Below are 27,233 nucleotides of genomic sequence, written 5' to 3'. Positions count from 1 at the left end.
TGTACCTGCATGTTTACTTTCAGTGATTGATGAACAAGGACATCTAGATCTCGTTGTACTCCCCCTTTTCCTTGCTTGACACCATTCAGATAGTAATCTGCCTTCCTGTTCTTGCCACCAAAGTGGATAACCTCGCATTTATCCACATTAAACTGCATCTGCCATGCATCTGTCCACTCACCCAACCTGTCCAAATCATCCTGCATTCTCATAACATCCTCCTCACATTTTACACTGCCACCCAACATCTGCAAATTTGCTAATGTTACTTTTAATCCCTTCATCTAAATCATTAATGTATATTGTAAACAGCTGCGGTCCCAGCACCGAACCTTGCGGTACCCCACTGGTCACAGCCTGCCATTCCGAAAGGGACCCGTTAATCGCTACTCTTTGCTTCCTGTCTGCCAACCAATTTTCTATCCATGTCAGTACCCTACCCCCAATACCATGTGCTCCAATTTTGCCCACTAATCTCCTATGTGGGACCTTATCAAAGTCTTTCTGAAAGTCCAGGTACACTTCTCCCTTGTCCATTTTCATAGTTACATCCTCAAAAAATTTCAGAAGTTTAGTCAAGCATGATTTCCCCTTCGTAAATCCATGCTGACTCGGACCAATCCTGTTACTGCTATCCAAATGTGTCGCTATTTCATCTTTTATAATTGACTCCAGCATCTTCCCCACCACTGATGTCAGGCTAATTGGTCTATAATTCCCTGTTTTCTCTCTCCCTCCTTTCTTAAAATGTGGGATAACATTAGCTACCCTCCAATCCACAGGAATCTATAGAACATTGGAAAATGATTACCAATGCGTCCATGATTTCTAGACCCACCTCCTTATGTACCCTGGAATGCTGACCATCAGGCACTGGGGATTTATCAGCCTTCAGTCCCATCAGTCTATCCAACACCATTTTCTGCCTAATGTGAATTTCCTTCAGTTCCTCCATTACCCTAGGTCCTCTGGCCACTATTACAACTACGAGATTGCTTGTGTCTTCCTTAGTGAAGACAGATCCAAAGAACCTGTTCAACTCATCTGCCATTTCCTTGTTCCCCATAATAAATTCACCCGTTTCTGTCTTCAAGTGCCCAACTTTGGTCTTAACTAATTTTTTCCTCTTCACATACCTGAAGAAGCTTTTACTATCATCCTTTATATTCTTGGCTAGCTTACCTTCGTACCTCATCGTTTCTCCCCATATTGCCTTTTTAGTTATCTTCTGTTGCTCTTTAAAAGTTTCCCAATCCTCTGGCTTCCTGCTCATCTTTGCTATGTTATACTTCTCTTTTATTTTTATACTGTCCTTGACTTCCCTTGTCAGCCATGGTCACCCCTTATTCCCCTTAGAATCTTTCTTCCTCTTTGTAATGAACTGATCCTGCACCTTCTGTACTATTTCCAGAAATACCTGCCATTGTTGTTCCACTGTCATCCCTGCTGGGGTATCTTTCCAGTTAACTTTGGCCAGCTCCTCCCTCATGGCTCCATAGTCCCCTTTGTTCAACTGTAATACTGACACTTCCGATTTTCCCTCCTCCCTCTCAAATTGTAGATTAAAACTTATCATATTATGGTTATTACCTCTTAATGGCCCCTTTACCTCGAGTTCCCTTATCAAATCGGGTTTCAGTCGTAAAAGGCAGTGGTTGTTTATATCGCTTCTCTACCTTAGCAACTAATGTTTACACAAGAATAGGCCATTTAAATCCCTTCTTTCCAAAGCAATCAAAACACAGAACACACTCAGTCTTCTCATCACACGTGGCTAGCAAACCACACGCATACAGTGTGAGAACTGTGAAACCCATTAGAAAATATAAATAGCACATAGAGAATACTGACAGATTCTATAATATACTGCCCACAAGTTGCTTCCACAGTAGTTCTCTCCTCCTTGTTCCATACAACTTCTCCAACACATATTTATCTAGTTTTCCCTTAAATGCACCAGATGTGCTTGTACTTCCTTAGCATTTTCTAACCACTTTCTGAGAAACAGAATTTCTCGAGAAATAGAACATAGAACTGTATAACACATTAGGCAGCCCTTTGGCCCACAATATTTAATCAACCTATACAAAATCAATCTAAACCCACCTGCCTACATAACCCTTACCCTGCTATTTTTCATTCATCCATCTGCCTATCTAACATTCTTAAATATCCCTAAAATACCACAGCCTCAAATGTCACCCCAGCATTGGATTCCAGGCACTACCACTCTCTGTAAAAAAATTACCTCCGACGTCTCCACTAAACTTACATACACTCACCTTAAATTCATGTCCTTTGGTACTAGCCGTTGCCACCCTAGGAAAAAGGTGCTGGCTTTCCATTTATGTTTCTTGTAATCTTATACAGCTCTATCAAGTCACCGCTCATCGTCCTTTGCTTCAATGAGAAAAGTCCTAGCTTGCTCAAACACTCCGCATAAGACATGTCTTCTAATCCATATGGCATCCTGGTAAATCTCTTTGCATCTTCTTTAAATCTTTCACATCCTTCCTATAATGAGGTAACCAGAACTGAACACAATATTCCAAGCGTGATCTAACCATGGTTTTATAGAGCTGCAACATAATCTTGCTGCTCTAGACCTCAATCTCCCTACTAATGAAGGTTAATACACCATTTGCCTTCTTAACCACCCTATTAGTTTGTGTGGCAACTTTGAATAATCTATAGACTTGGACCCTAAGATCCCTCTGTTCCTCCACACCATTAAGAATTCTGTCATTAACCTTGTACTCTGCCATCAAGTTCAATATTCCAAAGTGCATCACTTCACACTTTTCCCTATTGAACTCCATCTGCCGCTTCTCAGCACAGTTCTGATCCTGTCTATGCCCTATTGAAACTTCTAACAACCTTCCACACTATCCACAACACCAGCAACCTTTGTGTCATCTGCAAACTTACTAACCCATGCTTCCACTTCCTCATCCAAGCAATTTATATTAAAAAAATCACAAGGAGCATGGATTCCAGAAAAGATCACCGCACAACACCACTGATAGTAAACCACCAGGCAGGTTACACTCCATCTACTACCACCCCGTGGGAAATCATATTCAAAATCTATGCTGCCAGGTTCCCTTGGATCCCATGCCTCCCGACTTTCTTGATCAGCCTTCCAAGGGGATCCTTATCAAATGCTTTACTAAAAAACAAAAGCAGCACATTCACTGCTCTACCTTCATCAATTTGTTTTGCTAATGAATGGATGACAAAGTATGGTCATTACTGCTGATACCTTACTGACCCAAGGTGTAGACCCTTGCAGTATTGATCCTGACCCAAGGTGTAGACTTTTCATACTCTCCCTGTCATGCCATGGATTTCCCCCAGTGTTTTAGGTTCCTCCCTTGTCCCAGACTTGTGCTAGTTGGTTAATTGTCTGCTATAGATTGGCCCTTGATATAAAGGTGGCAAAGAAAATCAAAGGAGAGGTGATAGTTTTTGAAAGGAGTAAATTGCAGGGTTACAAAAAAAAAAGTGTAGAGAGATGGGACTTATGGAATCACTCCCTAATAAACTTCCATCTGTTATATAATCTCTTTGTGAACCTTAGTTTTTGTGCCAGCCATGTTTACCCTTTCAAATATTTCAATAAACTAAAGCTTTCCATCAGAACACCCTCTCAGTGTCAGGCTGACACAGGCAGGCACCTCCCTATCTCCACACAGCTAATAGGAGTCACCTGCTACTCATTTCCAATCCATCACCTGCAGCTTAGTTAAACCCAGCTCTCATTTAAACTCCTCCTTCTCTCATCAAACCAGCCAGCCTCAACCAATTGCTCTGAGCCTTCAGTTACCTTGCTGTGTTAAGCATCTGTTCTCTCTTATTTTCTGTCCCCTCATTGGTGGTCATTTTGCAGTTTATTATTGCAGTGATGGCTCACTGCTAAAATCATCTCTGCTGGTCTGCGTTTGGGTTGAGCCTGTTCTACAGTTCCTGACAGGATGGGTGAGCCAGCAATTGACCCAGTAGAGATTGAGTGGCCAAAGGAAGTTGTCCACTGACACGAGTATACAGTCCTGAAGCAGTGAAAAACTGCTGACCATCTGCTTGCCACTCTCAACCAACTCTCTGTCCCAGTGCAGCCAGTCATCCTCCTCCCTCAGAGCTCGGATTCTGGTAGCCATAAGCATCAACGGATCCCCAACCCAATGATACAACTTCCTCTTCATTTTGCACTTCGGGCTGCAGCCTCCTTTCTATTCTACGAACAGAGCCAAGAGCCTTTGTCATCTCTTTCGTGACTGGGTGAGCTCTGACTTGGGCTGCCACTAACTGGGACAATAGAACCTCCATCTGCAATAAATATGAGGAATTCACCGTTAAGATGCACCAGGTTTTCAACCATCTGGGAAGAGAAATGGAGGCATACTTCACCTGCATCATGGCTCATGCTTGGTGTCAGACTGCAGCAAGGATTTCCGGATCCTCACAATGGAATGCAGCTGGAATGCAGAAGCGTGCTCTCGGAGCACTTGAAAGATGAGCTGCCTAACCAGGAGATGCTACGTGACCTCAAAAGCTTCATCACTCTGGCCCTCTATGTTGATGATTGCCTTATGGAATGACCCTCCAGATCATCAATCCAAAGCGCGGTCCCATTCCCAGAACTGTTTCAGGCCGCAGGACCCTCATCAGCAGTGCCTCCAGAGCCCATGCAGTTAGGGAGAGCTCCCTTAACCCTCCAGGAGCACGAGCACTGGTGGAGAAACAACCTGTGCGCTTAATGCGAAGCAGCTGGTCACCCACACATCAAATGCCAGTGGTGTCTGGAAAAATGGCACCACCAGGAAGACATGAGGGACGTTCCATCTGGCAAGCTCTTTCTGGCCTCTCATTCTAGCACCATAGCCTAACTTGCTTTCTTTGTCCTCCTCCGTGACCCTACACAGGAGGCTCTAGTGGGTCCAGCGGAGCAGACAACTTTCTGGACCAAACGGTGTGTGTGCGCAGTTTGGACTCCCTACTGAGCCTATCTCTCACCCTTCTGCACCAATGTCATAGAAGGACGTCCATTGCCATCTGGGATGGTCAGAGTGTGCACACAGCTGTGCACATGAACATCAGAGAGTCCATCCAAATCCTTCCGATCCATCCACACAACACTTCTCTCATCTTGGTTTACCCTTGGCTCTCCACTCATGACCCTCATTTCATTTGTCATCCAGTTCATTGCTGAGTTGGGGACCCACCTTTCCACAACCTCAGTTGACCTCACCCCATAAATCTGCGAGGATGAAAGAAACTTCCAATGCACCAAACTCCTGCAGGTATATCACAACTTAGCCATCACCTTCAGTAAAAGGGAACCAGCATCCTGCTGCCTCACAGACCATACAACTGCATGATCAACCTCTTCCTGAGCTCCTCACCTCCTTGAGGTTGTCTGCTCTCCCTCTTCCCTCCTGAGACCCAAGTCACGAATGACTACATCTCCAAACTGCCACAGTTTGATGTAATTCTACTATCATAGTCCCCAGTCTTTGTTAAAAAGAAACAGTAGGTCTCTGTCCCTGTATTGACTACCGTGGACTCAGGAAAATCATTATTATTCAGAAACACTATCCTCTCCCCTATATAGATAGCACATTCAAAATACTCCATTGGGCCCAGATCTTCTTCGACCTGGATCGATGAGCATACACAACCTGATCTGCATTCGCAAGGGGGTGAGTGGAAGACAGTGTTCATAAGCACCCTATGGTCATTACAAATACTTTGTGATACCTTTCAGACTTTCCAACAGTCCAGCCATTTTCCACGCCTTCATTCATGAGATCCTTCGGGACATGTTACACAGGTATGTGTTTGTCTACTTTGACAACCCTCATCTTCTCCAAGGACTCCCAAGGCCACATCTGTCATGTCCAGTCCTTTAGCATCTATTCGAAAGCCAATTGTATTGCAAGTAATTTCCTTCCTGGGTTATGTCCTTTCACTCCAGGGCGTAACCGTGGACCCAGAAAATGTATGCTCCATTGTTGAGTGGCCTCGACTGCTCACCCCCAAACAGCTACAGGGCTTCTTTGGCTTCCTCAACTTCCACGGCCATTTCATCAGGAACTACAGACAATTGCTGCTCCTCTCACCTCCCTCACCAAATCACCTACCTCACGGATAGCCTAGTTTGTTGCCGTAGACCATGTTTTCGAGAAGCTCAGGGGATGCTCCCACTCTCTGTCATCCAATCCCCTCCAGACTTTTTGTGGTAGAATTGAAAATATCTGACGTAGATGCCATGGCCACCCTCTCCCAGTGAGATCTATTCAGGAAGAGACACACTGTGCCGCCTTCTCATGCAAGTTCAAATCTGCACAGTGCTGTTATGGAGCTACTCACAATTAAATAGGCTGTAGAGGAATGGAGACATTGGCTGATGGGGAACACAGAGCCCTTCCTGATCTGGAATGACCACCAGAACTTCATATCCATACAACAGTCCAACCAACTCGTCCCACTTCAAGCTCTCTAAACCCTCTTCTTTGAGCAATTCAACTTCTTCTCCTACCGACCCAGCTCCAAGATCACAAAGGCAGATGCCCTGTCACAAGAGTTGGACCAGCTGTAACAGAGGTAGACTCTCAGCCCATCATTCCATCCTCACAGATCCTTGCCCCAATCATCAGTGATTTTGAAAACCGGATCTGCCAGGCCCCACAGCATGCGACTGATCTGGCCAGCGCACCTCACCTCGCATGTATGTGCCAATTGCCGTGCACTCTAAGGCATTCCAGTGAGCCTACTTCCTCACCCCTCTCCATCCATCCCGGCTCATGGCAGACCCTGGATTTTCTGCATGGCCCACCATGATCGCAGATGTACATCAATTTGTCATGACCTGCCCTCGACATGCCCAGCCCAGTTCAGGGCTCCTGCAGCCCCTACTGGTCCCTCAATGCCCGTGGCCCTGCATTGCCATGGATTTAGCGCACTTCATATCCCTCCCCAAATTTCTGTCAGCCGCTGAGATGGCAAACCAGTTTCTCCAACATGTAGTTCATCTCCACGGTCTGACCAGGGCCCACAATTCATCTCCTGCTTCTGGCAAGCCTTCTGTTCCCATTGTTCCCTGCAGAGCAGCCAACTTCGGAGGTCCCACCTGCCAGAGCACTGGTTCGCTGATGCTGGAATGCCTGGAGGAGGTCTCGGAGGTCCTTCCCAGCGGCCATCCACACCTAATGCTGCGGGGCCAACAACTGGTGGCAGCCAGCCAAATTACTCCAGCCTGCAGACCCTGTCTGGCTGTCCACCTTAGATCGACCCCTGAACACTGATCCCACATATTCTGGCCCTGGTTCATTAGTCTCTGTAAGATCACCCATCAAATCTACCGTCACTTCCTGTCTCCAGCTACCGCTGTTACTCAGGATCTCACCTACCTTCCAGGTGTCCTGCCTTAAGCCCTTTGTCCATGGACCACTTAGCCCACCAGAAACTAGCATGGTGGAAGGTGGTCCAGCGTACAGAGTTCACTGGTTAGTAGATTCACATCGTTGTGGATAGTGTGCAGTATCTGGTCAAATAGGAAGGATATGGCCTGGAGGAGAGGTCTTGTGTGCCTTCCAGTTTCATCTTGGATCCGTCGCTCATTGCAGACCTATCCTGGAATAAACAGGTTAATCGGGTGCCGGTCGCAGGAGTGGGCAGAGGTGGTGGGGAGATTCCTATTAGGCCTGCACAGGCAGGCCCTTCCCAGTCACCACCCAGCTATCCAGAGTCACCTGCCACTCATTTACACCTCATCACTTGCAGCCTATTTAAAGCTTGCTTTCATCCACAGTCCTTGTTCACCTATCAAACAAGCCAGCCTCAAGCAGTTGCTCCTAGCCTTCAGTTACTGTGTCGTGTTAAGTATCTGCTCGCTCTAGTTTTGTGGCCCCTTATGGCTTGTTATTTTGCAGTTTATTATTAAACTGCTAAATCTTCTCTGCTGCTCTGTGTTTGTGACAAGCCTCCACTACATTTCCTGCTCTGAGCCTGGATTTTCCAAACGGTTTCATTCCTTACTTTTGTCATCTGAGTAAATCTTTTAGCCAAGCTTATCGTGCCTCAATATCATATTTCTCAAATTTAATTACTCATATTTCATTGTGGCATAAAAAGGAAGCTGTTCATTCCTCCAGATCTATGCAGCTCTCAGAGCCCCTTGCCACAATCCCCTTCTGCCACCTATTTCTATCTAACCTCTTCCCCCTTCCATCTCTCCCACCTGTAATTTACAGTGGCCAGTCAGCAAATCGGCAGAATGACCTGGGGATGTGGGAGGAAACTGGAGCGCCTGGGGAAATCCAGGTGGTCAGACAGAGTGTGCAGACTCTACACTGACACCACCAGAGGTCGGGATCAAACTCTGGCCCTGTAGCTGGGAGACCGGTTGCAGCACATGCCATCCTCAGCCTTCCATTACCTCTCATGGCTCTTAATCTGCGGTCATATTAAGCTTCTGCTAAATTCATTTTATTGACTCTTACCTTGCTCAACTAGCTTAGGTTAGCTAAATGACCCGCAGATCCTAATTAATTTAAAATACTTGCAGCTTCAATGTATAAACATGACTGTATCAATACAAATATCCATGTGAGTTATGTTCGCCCTGGCTCAACAATTTCAGACTACTAATGTTCCTTTAGTACCAGTACTCACCCAAACAGCACTTACGACACAGATCTCCCATTAGCCAAGCAAATGATCCTCCTTCACAGTTTAAACACAGGCTACACAATTTCTCTCATTTTTATTTCTGTCCTTCTGTAAATGAAGCCATCGCTTTGTCTGTATTCTTTGTAGTTTATTCGTAATGTTTGAAGAATACTGAAAAAAATTTTTGTCTGTGATCTTCCTTGAGAGATTACTGTGACATCTTTATTGTTGCCATGTGACTTCCTAATTGATTTTCTAGCTGTAAAAGATTAGCTTTGAAAATATTGATGAGGTAGAGAAATTTGTTAGCTCATTCTCTGTGCCTGTGGATATAACTGGCCTAGTTTTACCTTACAATAACATTTTGAAATTACGAGGAAAATTTAATTCAGGATTGTTGAATAATTCATTGAATGAGTTTATTTAGCAATGCAGTACAGAGTAGAGCCTTCCGGCCTTTCAAGCTTTGGCGCCCCAGCAACTCCCGAAAAGCTCAATTAACAATGACCAATTAACCTACTGGGTATGTATTTGGGGTGTGGGAGGAAACTGGAAGATCTGGAGAAAACTTACGCATTCCATGGGGAGGACATAGAGACTCCTCACAAAGCAGTGCCACAATGGAAATCCGAACTCCAGAATGTTTCTAATGGCATCACACTAACTGCTGCACTACTGTAGCACCCAAGTTAACAAGTTGTAATTCCAGTAGATTGTGAACTAAACTTCCTCAGACTTTAACTTCTGTATTGCTCATTTGGGTGTATTGTCTACATGTGGTGGGTTAACTTCTCAAATATACTAGTTCAATAGTTCTACTTAATAGCGGAGAATGTATACAATATACAACCTGAAATTCTTACTCTCTGCAGATAACAGAAGAAACCCCCCCCCAAAAAACTGAATGTCAGAAAAAGAATGCAAGAACCACCAAAGCCCCCTGCCCCCTCCCATGCACATGCAGCATCAACCCTCCCCCATTCCCTTCCCCAAGTTATTCTAGCATAAAGCTTCAACATTCCCACCACCCACCATGGAAGCAACAGCAAAACCCCCAAAGAGAGACCATGGTCTACAGTCCATTGAAAATTAATTGTTTGCTCCAACATTTCGACATCCCACAGGCTCTCTCTCTCTCTCTCTCTCTCTCTCTCACTAACAAGGGAAAGACAGATATCGCTCCTTCCACAGTGAGGGGGAGACAACAGTCACTATTTCGATGTTACAGTCAGTCTGAAGCATTGCACTAATGTTTAGGTTGACAAATGCTGTAAGTGTCACTCCATCAGAAGTGTTACTGTTTTCACATTAGTTGGATGTGAAAGATCCAATATTGCCATATAAAGAGACATGATATATCTCTGGTGTCCAGGCCAATGTTCATACTCCATTAACATTACAAAGATTATCATGTCATTATCACCGACTTCAAAAGCTTACTTTGAGTGTAAAACACATTGCGAGTCCATGTCATTTTTTGCTTTTTTTTAAAACTTGGACATAAATCAAAGAAAATTTTGTCTCAAATTAGAGTGAGGCCCATTTTTAGAAAAATGTAAAGAGAAATGCAGTTGCATTATAGAGATAATGATGCTAAGGGCTATGTCTTTATGAAGCAGGACTTGGTTTTCATGTCTGTAACTAAGATAAGTAAACAAGAACACAGTAATTCTAGGTTATTAAGGTTCACAGCTGGATGAGAAATGAGTACTAGTGTTCAGCAGGAAAATTGGCACAACCAGAAAGAGAATTAAAAGATGTAAGAAGCTACTTATATGCAACATCTTTCTTGTCTGTATAATTCTGTGGTACACACCTTTTCTGAAAGCAAACTCCAGTTGTGATTTCAGAGTTGCTAACTGTCACATGAGGAGTGAGCAGAAGAGATAGATTAGACAAAGTGAAGAAAAATTAATACCAGAAATTTGATGGTCCACTAGCTTTCTGGGGCAACCTCTGAATTTAAGTGGATGGCCAAATTATTCATTTATATTCACCACTTCTACAGAGAAAACTCTTAATCAAATTACCAGCAAAGCTGACAGCAGAATCCATGTCTGCACTGTAACAGGGACACGGGTAGCTAATGGAGAATGGTCTGTGTCTTTGTCTCAGGGGTAATCATGAACTGCAGATGTTAGGCACCTCATGACTTTCCTTCAAGCTCTATGTATCTGAAAGAAAGTAAAGACTCTCAGGAGTATCAGCTTTCAATGACAGTAGAATTCACTGGACACTTGCTACTGGAAGTCCAAAGCAACCCTCACCTGAAAATGCTATATACCTGCAGAGAATTTCTGACAATGAATGGCATTTTCAAAATTACATAAGATGGAAGTGTTTACTTATTAAAACATAAACAATTTGATAGAAAATTGGTACTTTTTCCTTCCCTACAGCCTCGTCTTATGAGGGTCTGGTCCAGTCTGTAATCAGCGTTCCGGGTCTCGATCCGGTCAGAGTGCTCCGGGTCCGGGTCCTGCAGCTGTCCCTCCCGGCCCCTTTGAGCCTGTTAAGATCAGCCTGGATCAAGGAGGCACACCTGTGGCCAATTCGGCTACAGGTGTTTATAAGGGGCCGTGGGACGGAGACCGGGCGGGTGGTCGTTTTGTTCTGTATCCTGTCCTAACCTGGTTGCTGCCCTGCTCGGAATCCTGTTCTGCCCTGGTTGCTGGACTGTTCTGTATATGCTCTATCCGGTTGGTCTTGTTCCCCTGCTTCTCTCCTGTGCGCTGGCCCCGCTGTTCCACCTTATTCTCCTTGCTTGCGCTGCCACGCTGTCGGTTGCCTTTCCCAATTTACCAATGTACCCGGTGGATCACTGTAGTTTTGCTGCTTACCCTGGACCCAGCTTCCTACCCGTTGCCTCCGTTGGGCGGGTCCAGCCGGACTGCCGCTGCCCGGTGGGGGTTTTGCCCCTTCCTACCCGTTGCCTCCGTCGGGCGCGTCCGGCCGGACTGCCACTGCCCGGTGGGGGTTCTCCCCCTTCCTACCCTTTGCCTCCGTCGGGCAGATCCGGCCGGACTGCCGCTGCCCGGTGGGGGTTCTCCCCCTTCCTACCCGTTGCCTCCGTCGGGCGGGTCCGGCCGGACTGCCGCTGCCCGGTGGGGGTTTTGCCCCTTCCTACCCGTTGCCTCCGTCGGGCGGGTCCGGCCGGACTGCCGTTGCCCGGTGGGGGTTCTGCCCCTTCCTACCCGTTGCCTCCGTCGGGCGGGTCCGGCCGGACTGCCGTTGCCCGGTGGGGGTTCTGCCCCTTCCTACCCGTTGCCTCCGTTGGGCGGGTCCGGCCGGACTGCCGCTGCCCGGTGGGGGTTCTGCCCCTTCCTACCCGTTGTTTCCGTTGGGCAGATCCGGCCGGACTGCCGCTGCCCGGAGGGGGTTCTCCCCCTTCCTACCCGTTGCTTCCGTCGGGCAGGTCCGGCCGGACTGCCACTGCCCGGCAGGGGTTCTGCCCCCTTCACCTATTGCTCCCTAAGGGTTGTGCCCTGCACCTGCCAGGGATCCATGCGGCCCGCCCTAGGGACTTCTACCCTTTCCTCCCCTCGTTTCCCATGGATTGTGCCCCGCACCTGCCCAGGTATCCGCGACTGGCCCAGGCTTCTGTGTTCCCGCCTGGGAGGCGGCCCTGCCCGGGATCCCTGCGGCCCACCATGAGGAATCTGCCTGCCCCGAACCGTGGGATCTGCCTGCCTGCCTGCCTGCCTGCCTCGTCTGAACTCTGGGATCCTCCCGCCTGCATTAACCCTTACATGCCATGGCATCCCCATCCTGTCCCCCCCCCCCCCCCCCAGTACTTCAGTGCCTGCGCCCTGCGTCTGGGTCCATCCGGCCCCCGTTCCTGACACGTCTGCTTTTCCTGCTTGACCCATCTTCTGTCCTTCCCTCTTGAATTGTCAGCTTATTGCAGAGCTCATTTTGCAAAGTGACATTTCACTACCAGTGAGTATAGACAATGAACAGTGGATTTATTTGTGCCCTTATTTCGAGGTCAGACACCAACATTTTTAACCAACGTGACTATGCAGCTGTTATTTAGTCTCTTGCTTAACCAGAAGTTTAGATCCTATTAAGCATAGGATATTATAGTACAGAGATGGTCATTTGGCCTGTGAAATCTACAATAAATCTTACAAAGTACTATCTGCTTCAGTCCACTTCCCTGTTTTTCCCATTTCTCCACAATCCTTAAAGGTCCCTTTTGAAAGCCACCAGTGAATCTGTATCAACCTCAGGGTCAAACATTTTTTTTCCATATACTGAATAATTATTAAGAAGAAAAGCATTCCCTCATGTTACTTTTTTTGTGACCATATCAAGCCTTTATAAACTGGACAATTTACTCTGCCTAAACATGAAAACATCTTTCAAGTTTCTGCATAGTCTTTCCTACCCTAAGGAGCAGTTTAAAAAGTATTTCTCCTCCATTGTCCTTTCTTAGTCTTTGTACTAATGTATTATGACCAGGATTTTGAGGGGAAATTCTAACAATGCTGCTCAGGGGAAAGTACCACTTTCCTGTACCAATACTACAAGTTAATAATATCAATTGTTCTTACACAAATCAAAATTAAAAGAAATGTAGGTGCTAGAAATCTGAAATTGAAACAGAAAATGGTGCAAACACTCAGCAGGTTAGGCAAAAGAGAAATAGTTAGTGCCTGGTCAAAAATACAGCAAAAGCGAGAAAGCAGATGTAAGTTGCAGAGTGAATAGGGAAGGAATGAAGAGAAAAAAATGATAACTCTAATGGTGTGAGGCTGTGGTGGTAAGCTGTTGATGAAGCCATCTGTCTAACAGGCAAATGAGGAGCATTGGAGTGAGAAAATACAGGAATATGTGAAAGCAGTGAAATGTACGGCAGATCAGACAGTATCCATGCTGCTGCTTTGGTGTGGAAGCCTCACGTTTGCTCACAGTTGTTCTCCAGAGCTGTACTCAGGATCACAATCAGATTTATTATCGCTGGCGTGTGTCATTAAATTTGTTGTTTTGTGGCAGCACTACAGTGTAAGATTAAAAAAAACTGCTCTAGTTACAATAAAAATAAATTGTTCAAACACAAAATAGAGAGGCAGTGTTTATGGGTTCATGAACTGTTCAAAAGTTGGATGGCAAAGTGGAAGAAGCTATCCCTAAAGCATTGAGTGAGAGTCTTCTTGATCCTGTACCTTCTCCCCATGGTAGTACTGAGAAAAGGGCATATTCCTAAATGGTGAATGCCCTTCATGATGAATGAGGCTCCAATGTTGGACTCTTCATGGCATCCAGCAAAGAAGTACTAAGTTGAAGGGAGGATGGAGAGCTATTCCCTAGCTGGTGAATCCTCTCAAACACCAAATTGGAACTGACATGGAAAACAGCCATGAGGGAATAAGGAATGTATTAATAATAAATTAATTTAGGTTAAATATTTATGTCTATTTACAAGATTACTTAAATTTTAAATTTTTGACAGCTTAATTGACATAGTGGTGCTGCTGGCAGAACAGAAGCCTCCTATCTCCAGCAACCCACATTCAGTCATGATCTCCAATGCAATCTGTGTGGATCTTGCACACTTTTCCTGTGATACACGGGTTTCCCCCGCTGCACTGAACCCCCCCCCCCCCACACACACATCCCCAAAGGTGTGCTGGGTGGTGAGAATACTGTGAATAATCCCTTTTGTAGATTAGAGTTGTGTTGATGGGCAGATGCAAAGAGTAGAGGGACATAATTGCCCTAGGAGTTAAAATTGAGGTCTTGAGCCAAATAGCCTCCTTAATTATCATAAGTAAATATGGTTTTTAGTAACGTTTGAATATTTTTCAATATTTCTGAATGTAACATAAGAAACAGGAATAGGAGAAAGCCATCCAGCCCATCAAGCTTACTCCACGATTCAATAAAATCATGGCTGATTTGGCACTGGGTTCATCTCCACCTACTAGCCTTTAACCCTATCCTTTATTCTCCATGATACACAAAAAAAAACCTAAGTTACCAAATTCTCTTAATTATCAAAGACATTGGGAGTGGAGTCTAATCAGTTGTCAAAAAGTCCTCAGAAATTTGAGAGTAAAGACTTGCTCTGGCCCCCATCTGAGCAAACTAGGCCCTTTTGTGGCCTTACCAGTGATGAGCTGAACAGTTTTGTCCCACAAGTTCCAGTTGGGAGATCAGCTCAAATTAATTAGTGAGTGTGAATGGTTCTTCCTCCAAATGTCCACAGATTTCTACTTCCTCATTACAATCCTCTCACTCTTTCCCTGAAGCACCTATGGAATTTTTAATCCTTTCCGTTGAACACACAAGTAAAATTGATTAAAGTTGAAAAGAACGATGGTGCAAGTAGTGAATGCGGCTACCTCTCGAGCCCTAAAATGGGTCAGCATCATCATTAAGCACCGTGTCATATGATGTGGGTGATCATGATCTTTCCATGACCATGATAGTTCTTGGCAATTTTTTCTACAGAAGTGGTTTTCCATTGCCTTCTTCTGGGCAGTGTCTTTACAAGATGGGTGACCCCAGACATTATCACTTCTCTTCAGAGATTGTCTGCCTGGTGTCAGTGGTCGCCTTACCAGGACGAATGATATGCACCAGCTGCTCATAGTCCACCCACCACCTGCTCCCATGGCTTCACATGACCCTGATCAGAGACTAAGCAGTAGCCTTTCACTAATAAAAAGTCTTTGACAAATCTCTCCCTACAGATACTGCTCAATTGCTGAATGTCAACACTTCTGGATTTTATTTCAAAGCAGATGAAGGCCAGTGATCAGCTTGTGTTTCATCCAGAAGAAAGTTTGAAAGCAGCAGTGTAGGAAATAGATTAGATAAACAGATAAGCCCCCTCCACTGTAGTAGAGCGGAGGCCATGTTTCAAGCAGATGAAGGACATCTCAGAGGCACTTGAGCAGTACGTCTCATATTTGACAGAGAGGGAGGAACTAGAAAAATGGAATGGAGTCCTTACCAGAGAGTGTGGGAGGGGGTACAGTCAAAGTAGCAGTGGCTGTCTGTTGACTGGTAGTGAAGTTTGTAGCTGTCCATAACCTAAGAGAGAAATTGAGAGGTCCAGTGGTGTAAGGAAAAAGCCAGAGATGGAACATGTGATTGAAAGATCATAATTCAATTCCATTCGCTGCCCGTAAGGAGCTGGTACATTTTCCTTGTGACCATGTGGATTTCCTCTGGGTCCGCCCACTTCCTCCCAAATCCCAAAGACATGGGGGTTAGTGGGGTAATTGGTCACATAGGCAGCATAGGCTTGTTGGGCTGGAAAGGTCTGTTACTGTGCTGTATCTCCAAATAAATAATAAAATGAAACTATTTGCTCCCAGATGAGAAAATTAAATTGAGATAATATTGTAGCTTATTCTAATAACACAAGAAGTTCAACGAGGTATGGGGCCTATTGCTGATAGTCAGTACAAACCAAGTTTTTGTTCTGTAGGCAATTATAATATAAATACATGCAGTCTTTGATCCCCAAAATTTGGCACTGTGGTGGTCAGTCTTGGAGAAGGCTTGTCCACACATCAGTTAAACATGAAGATGGAAATGAAGGATTTTGTGAAAATTTACCAACACAGCAGAGAATTACAGTGAGAAATCAAAACCTTCTGATAACACATCGGTTGCAGCAGTTACAACACCTTCAATAGATGTCAGATTCTGAAGTGAATTCCATGACTAAGAAGCTATGTATCCATGCTGCTGTGTGCGTTACAAGAATAGTAACATTGCACAGGCAGAGTTGAATAGATGTTCCTATTTTACACATGACAAGCCAAGTGTTCTAAGTAAGGGCACTAAAATAGCAAGGGCTTACTTGCCTGGTCTGTCAGCCTAAATATGAATAATTTTGAAGACTTATTTCAATTTTTCCAACAAAATTTTACTGCAATTCTTAAACTGAACGTGTTTAGGTGTTCAAAACATAAATGCTGTAAAACATAGGAAATACTGTATTGTTTCTCAGCTTTGAAAGCAGGTTTATGGCAAAGCACCATACACTGAGGAGCATGAGACTATAATCCCCTGGCTTGAAGTATGTTTGTAGGCAGTGAGTCATCACCATCTGTTTATCTTGCTTTCAGTAAAGAAAAATTCATTGCTGTGATTTTGGTTGAAGAAACTAACTCAGATATCAATATCAAATATTCCGTATGAGTTACAATTCAATATTTAGTCAAATAATCATGTTTTGTATACTTCTTGGTGCCAGCCGTCAGAAAAGTCCTATTGCTCCACTTATTTCCCTGTGACCAATTCTCTCACATTTGCTCAATAACAGTTGTCCATGGTGGGAGTCTCCCGACCACCCAGTACTTTGCATTGGCCAATTAATCTAATAATTAATGTATCGACCAGAATAACTCTTGATGTGGGAGGATATCAAGGCACTCAAGGGAGATGTACGAGTCCACAGGGCAAACATGTAAACTCCACAGAGCAGTAGAGCTCAGGGTTGAACCTAGCTGGCTGAAGAGAATGCTTACATCATTGTTGTAAATAAACAGGCTGCAACACCAACACCCTCTCCACCTACTAATAAGGAAATATTCAGAAACCAGAAGCTGCTTGAAGAACAAATGTAATTATTCTCAATATCTTAATACAGCTTCCAAGTTTTTCAGATACTAACCCATCCCTTCACAACTCCCACCATCACTGTTGTATCTGTTCCTGTCAGTGACTTCTGTACAGACACCTTTGTGCCTCACGTCCCGTTTTGGAAATATAATCGTCGTATGTATCTAAGCAATTTATTTATATTTTCTGTTTTTATTATTGCTTCTTCATCTTATTGTGCATTATTTTTTGAGCTGCATTATACTGTAGTAACAATTATTTTGTTCTTTATATTTGTGTACTGGAAATGATCTTGAATTTTGAATCAGACACTTAAGTAAATCTGTTAAATACTTTAATATTCAAGCTTAAAAGAAAATATTTTATTTTCAAAAATTAGAATTCAGACCCTTTTTCATGAAGATGTATTCTTCTATGGCTGCATATCTACTTGGTTGCATCTTTCAATCCGCATGAATTTCAAACTCACTGTGCATCTGCTCATTTTACTGTTCAGTTTCCTCCTAACATCTTCATTATTGTTCAGTATAATTTGAGTTTTAAATTTATTCCCTGCTAACCCAAATCCATGTTATTAAAATTTTACATCAGTTTTGTTCTCTTGGGAACACTATTGTATTATTCTTCACAGGACGAAAAGTGTTCACAGATTCTTTGGGTCTCAAAATCAACCAAAATTCATGATTCTCCCAGACGTTGCAACCAATCAGGAAAAGCACAGCAAGCTAAAGTCACACTGTAGGGAAGTATGTAATTTGTTCTGTTGTGCCTGTTGCAGCTTGCTGAAAGAGCCACCTTTTCAATTAGTGTCCCCCCCCCCCCCGCATTTTGCCTGCAGCCATACAAATACAGTATACCTACTACAATCATCTATCCAATTAACTTGTGAAAGTTACTCTTGAATTTTTCTCTCCACGCATTCAGGCAGTGCATTCTGGATGCTAACCACCCACAGTGTAAAAGTGTTTTTCACCTCTGTTCCATCCCCATTTCCAACCTTGCTCTTCACCTCAAACTCAGCTGTTTTTCTCAATTATCCTGAGGCTAACTGTGATACATTTTTTGCCCAGTATTTATAGTGAGAAGCTGCTGAAGGTTCTGTTCTCTCTGCAGTCTTTGATTTGCAAGTAAATTACTTGTTATGAAATAAACTGTTTGTCATGTGTGATAAGCCGAACACCTTCCCCTCCAGCCCATCTGTAATGCAGTGCTGTCAATAGCACTCTTTATTTTAATCCATGTATTCTGGCTACTGACCTTCTCCTAGTGGAAGCATTACCTCTGTAGTTACTCTGATTCAACACCAAACATCATTTTAAAAATAAGTAGAGATTAATATTTTTATTTTTGATGTATTTTATCTTTTTCTTCCAGAATAAAACTTCCCTGTTGTGTATAACCAGGAACTCTCTCAGGTTTAGGAAAATTAGGATCTGATTTTTTATCTGACCTACCCTTTCTAGATTTGAATGTATTCATCAGAACATGTTAGTTTTGGGGTGATGGTGTACAGGAGAATTGCTGATAATATGTTTTTATTAACCACGGCACTCATTTTTTCCACTATCCACCTGATTTCCTGAGGGAGGGGAAGTTTAATGTTTTTGTTTGAATAGGTTCCATGGTTCTTCTTTGTTTTGTAGGTGTGTGTGAGGAAAATGAATCTCAGGATTTTATACTGCATACACGCTTTGATAACTAAATGTACTTTGAATCCTGATGAGCTTTGATAACATTGTGAGGGAACTGTCCATTCAGCACCATTTTTGCATTAAGAATATGCCAAGCAAAATTGCCCAATGTTAATTTCACATATATCAAGAATAGTGTGTAACATGCTGTTGTTTCCATGGTTTTCCCATTCTTGGGAAATGTCTTTTGATTCTTCTCTCCCATTATTCAGCTGAGGACTTGGCACCATTGCCAGTCCGCCACCTCTGAAAGAATACCAGTTTTGTACACACGTTAGATCCTGCTCCTTTGGACACTCATAACAGGAAAGAACGTTTAATTAAACTGAATAAAATGATGAGGGTCATAAGTACTATCCCTTTCTGGATATGAATAATAGATGTAAGTGAATTTAATCCTAAAGTCTGCTAATTTAATGACATTTGAAATGAGGCTGACAACATAAACTAAATCACATACCCTATTTCGATGTATTTGCTACTTTTTAAATTGTGAAAATGAAAACTCACTTTTTCTGCTTTGAAGATTTCATGCTCCTCATTAACAGCCACACTTTGGCACAAAAAGCTATCTAATCTCTACTGTAATTTTATATTTCTTCAGCTTTTCTGACCTTTTTTGGGATTGCCAGTATTGGTTTGAGCTGCCTGGTTGCCCTGTTTCTCTACCATGTTGTGTTCGGTATCCAGTACCTGGGCATCTTAAATGGAGTAGCTGCCTTTGTTATTGTGGGTATTGGTGAGTAACCTTTTAATTTCTGTCTATCTGGTAATGTGTGTTTCATATAAAGTTTTAAATCAGTAAATATGAATCAACGTAAGTGAAATTCACAAAATATTAAAATTGTTGCATACGTGTTGTTATGACCCCAGCCCCCTCCTTTGTGAGAATCGCGAGAGAGAGAGAGAGCAGCCTTACAGTTTGGAATGTGGGCTGGCCTCTCAGCCAGACAAAAGCCATGGACATAGCCATTGTCTTGGGAGACACCTTTGTGGAATAAGGGACTGGACTACGTGCAAACCCTCAGGGCAACGTGGGCTGGGTGATGGGGGAAAGATTGCCTCACCCCCACCCTGATTGACATCTACAACCCTGCCAGTCCAGATAAAAGGTGGGCTGCCGAGGCGGGGCCTCAGACGCACCAAGGAGACACACGAAGAAGACACAATAGCGCTTCCCGTCGGAGCGGGAAGCCATTTTGAAGGAAGCCACGTGTGTTAGATTCCGGATCGGGAGTCTGTGGCTGAAACCAAAGGAAAAACGTTTTAACTAGCAACAAGGATTTGCTTCGCAAAGACGACGGGCAAGTGTTCCTTCTTTCTCACCACTCTCTCTCTCCAACACGTGAAATGCCAGCGGTTCCCAAACGGAAAAGCCTGCAAATTTATGAGTGACTTTTATATTCCATTGGACTCAGTATTCCCTTAGACAACGATAGAGCTTATTTCTGATTGATTATTACTATACTTGTGCTTTAGATTGAGTTTTGATGATGTATATGATCTGAATGTTTTGTATTAACCATACGTTTGTGCCCCTTTATAAATAAAAATGTTTGAAAATAGTATCATCAGACTTCAGCGGACCTCTCTATCTTTGCTGGTAAGTCACCCGGTTACTGGGAACGTAACAGTGTATATTCACACAATGAGGGTGAGCCCATTCAGCTAATCGAATCTGTGGCCCAGTCATCATTGTAAAAAATAAGTAAAGATTAGTATTTTGAGTTCTGATGTATTTTATCTTTCTCTTTCAGAATATAACTTACTTATTAAGTATATCCAGCATTTCTCTCAGGTTTATGAAAATAAGTCTTTGTTTGTTTCTGACCTATCCTTTCTATATTTGAATGAATTCATCAGAACATCTTGTTTTTTGGATGGTGGTGATGGTGTAGATTCTGATGAAATTTGATAAAATTGTGAGAGAACTGTCCATTCAGCACTTCTTTTGCATTAAGGATATGCTAAGCAAAACAGGAACTTGTTTCTGTTCTCTCTCACTTGCCCATGCACCCACTTCTCCCCTCAAACCTCCATGCACCCTCTCCCTTCCTCATGATTTTCCCACTATCTAACTACATTGGGGGTAATTTTTGTAGTAACAACATAACCTACCAACATCTTTGAGATCTGGGAGGAAAGTGGAGAACCAGAACGAAGCCCACGTAGTTGCAGGGCGAACATGCAACCTTTGCAAAGATAGCCCCTATGTGTCCCCAATAGTAGTGGCCAGAAAGAAGAATGGGAAGGTACGGATGTGCGTGGTCTATAGGACTCTGAACAGGCACACCATCCCTGACCAGTATACAGTCCCAAGGATTGAAGATGTACTGGCCTGTCTGAGTGGTGTGAAGTGGTTTAGTCTGCTGGATTTGAGGAGTGAATATTACCAGATCCCCATGAGTGAGGCCAACAAAGAGAAGATGGCATTTATATTTCCCCTGGGATTCTTCCAGATCGAAAGGATGCCCCAGGGCATATTGGGAGCCCCTGCAAACTTCCAGCGGGTCATGGAGAAGACAGTGGGGGATATGAACTTGCTTGAGGTATTGGTGTATCTGGATGATCTCATAATATTTGGATCCACCTTGAAAGAACATAATGCAAGGCTACTGAAGGTGTTGGGCCACCTGAAAGTTGAAGGGTTAAAACTTTCCATGGACAAGTGACAGTTCTGCAAAATGTCTGTTAGCAATGTTGGGCACATAGTCTCATGGCTTGGAGTAGCTACAGATCTGGCTAAGATCGAGGCGGTGACCACCTGGCCAAGACCCCAGACTGTGAGTGCTTTGCGCTCGTTCCTCAGGTTCTGTGGTTGGTATTGGAGGTTAGTGAAGGGCAACGCAAAAGTGAGTCATCCATTGAATCAGCTTCTGTGTGGTTACCCTCCCTTGGGGAAGAAAGGGAGGGGGGAAAAGGACAGTGGGTGGAGAGTATTTTAGCCCATCAGAACCCTTTGGACCGAGGTGGGATGCAAAATGTGAGGAGGCCTTTCAGTCGCTGAAGGAGCTGCTGAGCTAGGTGCCAGTGCTGGTTTTTGCGGACCCCCGATTACCATATGTACTGCACGCAGATGCCAGCCGAGAGGGTTTAGGGGGCATCCTGTATCAGCATCGGGGCTCCATTTGTAAGCCAGAGTCTGTCACCCTCCGAGAAAAACTATCCCATACTCAAGTTGGAATTTCTGGCGTGGAACTGGGCGGTGGTGGATAAGCTGAGTGACTACCTCTACGGGGCCAAGTTTGAGGTAAGGACAGACGACGACCCTCTAACATATCCTGACCTCAGTGAAACTGGATGCCACAGGCCATCAGTGGTTTGTGGCATTGTCTGCCTATGATTTCAGCCTGAAGCACTGGCCGGGAAGCAGAAATATTGATGCTGATGCTTTGTCCCAACGGGCGCATGAGGGACTGGTGAGGGACGAGCAGTGGGAGAATGTTCCTGCACCAGGGATGAAGGCCATGTGCCAGTTTGCCATCACCGTAAAGGCAGAGGGAAAGGAGGGGCAGGATCGAGCGGTGAATCAATTGGGAGCTTCTGATGACGTCATCCCCCAAGTTTACTGTAACCTGACTGCTCTGAAGACAAATCAGCTGCCGGAATTGACTTCTGGGGAAGTGGTAACATTTGGTTAGTAGTCAAAAAGGGAGACCTGGCTCACACAGAGAAGATGAAACATGTGGTGGTGCCTCCATTAGTGAGAGAATGGCCTCAATTGGTGTTGTGGAACCAGATCCTATACCAGGTCACATCACCCCGGAGCGACCTTGCCAGCTGGTTCTGCCCGAGACGTATCGGAGGATTGCGTTGAAATCACTTCATGATGATTCTGGACATTCGGGGGTTGAAAAGTCCTATGGATTGCTCAGAGACTGGTTTTACTGGCCCAGAATGAAGTCGGAGGTTGAAGAATACTGCAAGTCGTGCATTCGCTGCATACGGTTGAAGACACTGCCTACGCGGGCAGCTCCCTTGTCCCAGTTGCAGAGTTGTGGGGCCCCTGGACCTGGTGTGTATGGATTTCCTGTCCATAGAACCTGATGCCAGCAACACGGCAAATGTCTTAGTCATCATGGACCATAACACCAGATGTGCTCAGGCTTTTCCTACCAAGGGCGTCCACGGTGGCCAAAGTGTTATGGGAGAACTATTTGATTTATTATGGCCTCCCCAGGTGGATACGTAGCAATGAGGGACAAGATTTTGAGGGCAGCCTCATTCATGAGTTACTGGGCATGCTTGGAGTCGAGAAGTCAAGGACCACTCCCTATCAGGATGATCCCCAGCCTGAGAGGTTTAATCAGACCTTGCTAGACATACTCAGGACCCTGGAGATCAGCAAGAAGAGCAGGTGGAGTCAACATATTGGACATCTAGTCCACAGTTACAACTGTACCGGAAAGGAAGCTACTGGGTATTCACCATACTGTCTGATGTTTGGGCGTGAGGCGAAGTTGCCCATTGACCTTTGTTTTGGGACTGATGAGGGCAACTTACCACTGAAGCCTTATCTGAAGTATGTGTCTGACATGAGAAGAGAACTGAAAAGGGTTTATGCATTAGCTGGGGTCGCGGCTGCCAAGCAGAATCAAGGAAGGGTTGGCGGATTATCTCAATGTCATGAGGACATGACTAAATTTGGTGGAGGGAGAGTGTAACACACTGTAGGGTTTTGCCGCTAATGTATTGGCCTTTCTGTAATGTTTCACTGCTAATGTAGTGGTTTCTCTGTAGCAGCAATGTTTCGGTTATGACTAGAGATAACAGAGGCTTTGGAATATGTACCATCCAATGAGAGGCATGTTGTGGGGCTGAGAGAAGGGATTTGCGGTTTCTTGTTCGGTGGAGGATGGAGAGAGAAGACGCCAAAACGGGGAAGTCGTGGACTGCAGGACGAAGTGGACTGGGAATGAGGTCGGGAGTCGATGCCCGGGGAGAAAATCGAGGGAGAACAAACAGACAGGAAAACAGCGAGGTCCAATGAGTGAAATAGTCTGTTTCATGAGAATGGGCCCCTTTTCTTTTTTTTGTTTCTTTACTAACCCTATAGTCAAATTAAGAATTATAAAGCTTAATCATTTAATTGCATATTGTGTATTGTTTGTTATTTCTTTGGACTTACTTGTAACAGAGGAACACATCATGCAGTATCCATCCAAACAAGATTTCTCAAATTTGGCGGGCCAGAGGCAGTTTTTCCCTAGAGTAAGCCACTAGCTGAACCTGAGGGTTACAATACCAAACACATGTCACACTTACCATTCCTTGTTTCATCATCCGTATCGAGCCCAGGTTAGATAAAACGCAGAACAGCTGTGCAGCCCAACTTAGGGTGACAACTGCATTGTCCCAGAAATACAATATCTATAAACACAAGGGAAAGCCAAAGCCACACACACAAAATGCAGGTCAGGCAGCATCCGTGGAAATTAATAAGCAGTCGATGTTTTGGACTGAGACCCTTTTCCAGAACTAAAAAAAAATCATGCCCACAACTTATAGGCTATCCTTGTCAGATCACAGTGTCTATGTGAACTGGAGGCTATAAGTCCATTCACATCACAACCCATTTTACAAGGACCACTGTCAGCTGGAGCTATTTCATTTATTTCACAGTAAAAGGAGAGTATGCTGAATATTTTGGTCAATAAATTTGAAGCACTGTATTCTTCTGTCTCCTTATGTTGCTGCAACATATGTAGTTGAGCAAGATCGAACATCAACCTTTTAGTATTTCACAGAGGAAATGTTTGCCAGAGTGTAAGGTCAGAACTTCAAAGGCTCTTACTGAAAGCATTTAATGATACTTACCAACTGGCTTTGCCCAGAGAAGTGAGTGTGCTCAAAATTCTGGACTTTTCAAAGATGCATAGAGAAGGTTTGTTGCAACAAAAGCGACCGTGCTGATATGCAGCAGGTTCATTTATCACCCGATTGTCTTGTCACTAAAGGGTTGCAGGCCAAGGAAGGAGAGGGATAAAAAGAGAATAAATCTCTGCTAATAAAAATAGCAAATGTGAAAATGAAGCAGAATAAATGGAGCAAGCCAAAAGGACCAGAGCAACTGGTGTATGGGGGCAATTATCGTCAGAAAGGTTATTCCTGGTCACATAAATGGGCACATTTATTAATTCAGCTGTTCCTAGGAAAGATTGTCCGTCTTAAACATTTCCTTCTATTTCCATTAAAGTTAACAATAGAGCAGAATTAATAAACCTGCAATCCAGTTTTTTTTATTTGAATAGCAAGATAATTAAGTGTTCTGCAACATTTGCACCTCGTATGGATTCATCTGTTTTGTAATTTGTTTCTAGACATTAAAATGTAATTATTGTTATAACACAAGGTATTTGAATATCAATAATGGCTTCAGTTATAATGATCTAATGAACTAGGACATCAGTGACTTTGCTTTTCAGTTCAGTGAGTTCTTTCAACTGGTTCTTCACTGAATTTGAAAATCAATCACCTGCTTAGTTGCACAGCACATCTAACTGAGCATTAAACTTCCAGTAGACAAGTACTTCCACTCAAGTTAAAGTCAAACAAAATGTGCTTATTTTGTTCCCTCTTCTCCGCATCTTTCTCTCAATTGTTTCTACTGAAATGTTAAAACATACTTTATCATCTGCTTATATTTAGGTTCAATATTTTAGCCAGAGTACCGTAGTTAAGTTCTAAAGACAGTCATGTCACTCATTTGGGGATCTAGTCTGCCTGAGATAAATCTCCAGTATTTATATTTAAAAATCATTAAATGAGCTCATACCGCGACATAAAGTTTGATGTATAATTATTTAATCAGCTTTCACAAATTGAATTTAAGAGTGAAAATGTGAGAACTTGTTCAGAATACAAACATCAATTTAAAAAAAAGGACTTTTATTCCCTGCTAAATTTAAGTTCTTCCAAATAATTATTTTGGAGCATTTTCAACTTCTAAAGAAATTCCCTCTTATTTTCTTATCACTTAACCAAACTTGTTATGAGTGGCTGATTTGACAGAACTCTGGTTTTAACTGAATCAGAATTCCCATGAGCACCACAGTGGTACAGCTGGTAGACCCACTACCTCACAACTCCAGGGACCCAAGTTCAATCCTGACCTCACCCTACTCGCATGGAGTTTGTATATTCTCATTATGACCACGTGGGTTTCCTCCACATGTCCCCTCCCTCAGCCTAAAAGCACACCAGGTGGTAGGTTACTTGGCAATTGTAAATTACTCTGAATGTTTATGTGATTACTAGAATCTAGATGGCAGTTTCTCGTAACATGGGAAGAACAAAACAAAACAGGATTAGTGTAAATTGGTGCTTGATGGTTGGCAGGGACTCGTTGGGCTGAAGGACCTGTTACGTGCTGGATCTCTCTACATCTCTAAAGTGTGCTTATACTGTAGAGCAGGAAAGGTTTGTTTCTGGGAAAGGGTTATGCGTTGATGGTACCCTACTTGGAGGTACCAATTCTACTTTACAGCTTGTCTAAGAAGTTTTCTTGCTCGGGCACTAAACTCATGATAAAATTTGCTGCTGTGGTCAGGATGCTTTGTTGGTAAAGTTGTTACCTCATGCTCTTTCAGGGATACAAAAAAATCTTTGTTAATTCAGAAACTAGAAAATGACCGGGATGAGCTGGCATGGAAGGATCTTTATTCTACGATAACTATGTATATTCAACAAATTCCACAAGGCCAAAATTAAGTGGTTGGATACATGAACTTCTGTTTTTCTCTTTGTGGAAAGTAAAGCAAAAGATGTTCATAATGGACACGTTAATAACCTTCACTCCTTTGGTTTTCTTGCATTGTGGAAGCTACAAAAAGGCAATTCAGAATTTAATTTTCCCATTCACAGTGCTGAATGAGTTAGCTGATTTTTCAAACAAGTTTTAGTACCAAAAATTTTAGCAATTTTTATTTGCACAGTTTGTTTTATTTTGCACAGTATATGTTCACAGGTCCTTGCCTGTTTATATGTTGTTTTTCATAAAAATTCTATTGTATTTTCTTTTTTCCCCTATAAATGCCTGCAAGAAAATGAATGTCAGGGTTATATACAGTAATATCTACGTACTATGATAATAAATTCACTTTGAATGTTGAACTTCACTGTGTAACAAGGGACAGTGTGGATTAGTCATCAGTAGATATTGTGATTGTTTCTCATGGATAAATGAAGTATATTTTGCTCAGTGCTTTCAAGCACTAAATCTTACCACAGCACTTCTGGCATCATTGATTTTTTTTTTTTGTTCAGTTTTCTCTGTAGCAGCATGACAAG

General features: G+C 43.5%; 1 protein-coding gene across 4 annotated transcripts in view; it reads left to right on the top strand.

Annotated features, from left to right (window-relative positions):
• The window catches only part of disp3 (dispatched RND transporter family member 3), a 613,218-nt gene that overhangs the window by 397,169 nt on the left and 188,816 nt on the right, over positions 1-27,233 (top strand). For all 4 annotated transcript variants that reach the window (XM_073031674.1, XM_073031672.1, XM_073031673.1 and 1 more), the window contains exon 6: positions 19,549-19,683. In XM_073031674.1, the coding sequence (XP_072887775.1) occupies positions 19,549-19,683 (135 nt within the window). The remainder of the gene's footprint in view (positions 1-19,548; positions 19,684-27,233) is intronic.

Source organism: Hemitrygon akajei, chromosome 29, assembly GCF_048418815.1.
Source record: "Hemitrygon akajei chromosome 29, sHemAka1.3, whole genome shotgun sequence".
Classification (NCBI taxonomy): Eukaryota; Metazoa; Chordata; class Chondrichthyes; order Myliobatiformes; family Dasyatidae; genus Hemitrygon; species Hemitrygon akajei.
The sequence above is the reverse complement of the archived record's forward strand: the minus strand, read 5'-3'. Positions and strand labels throughout refer to the sequence as shown.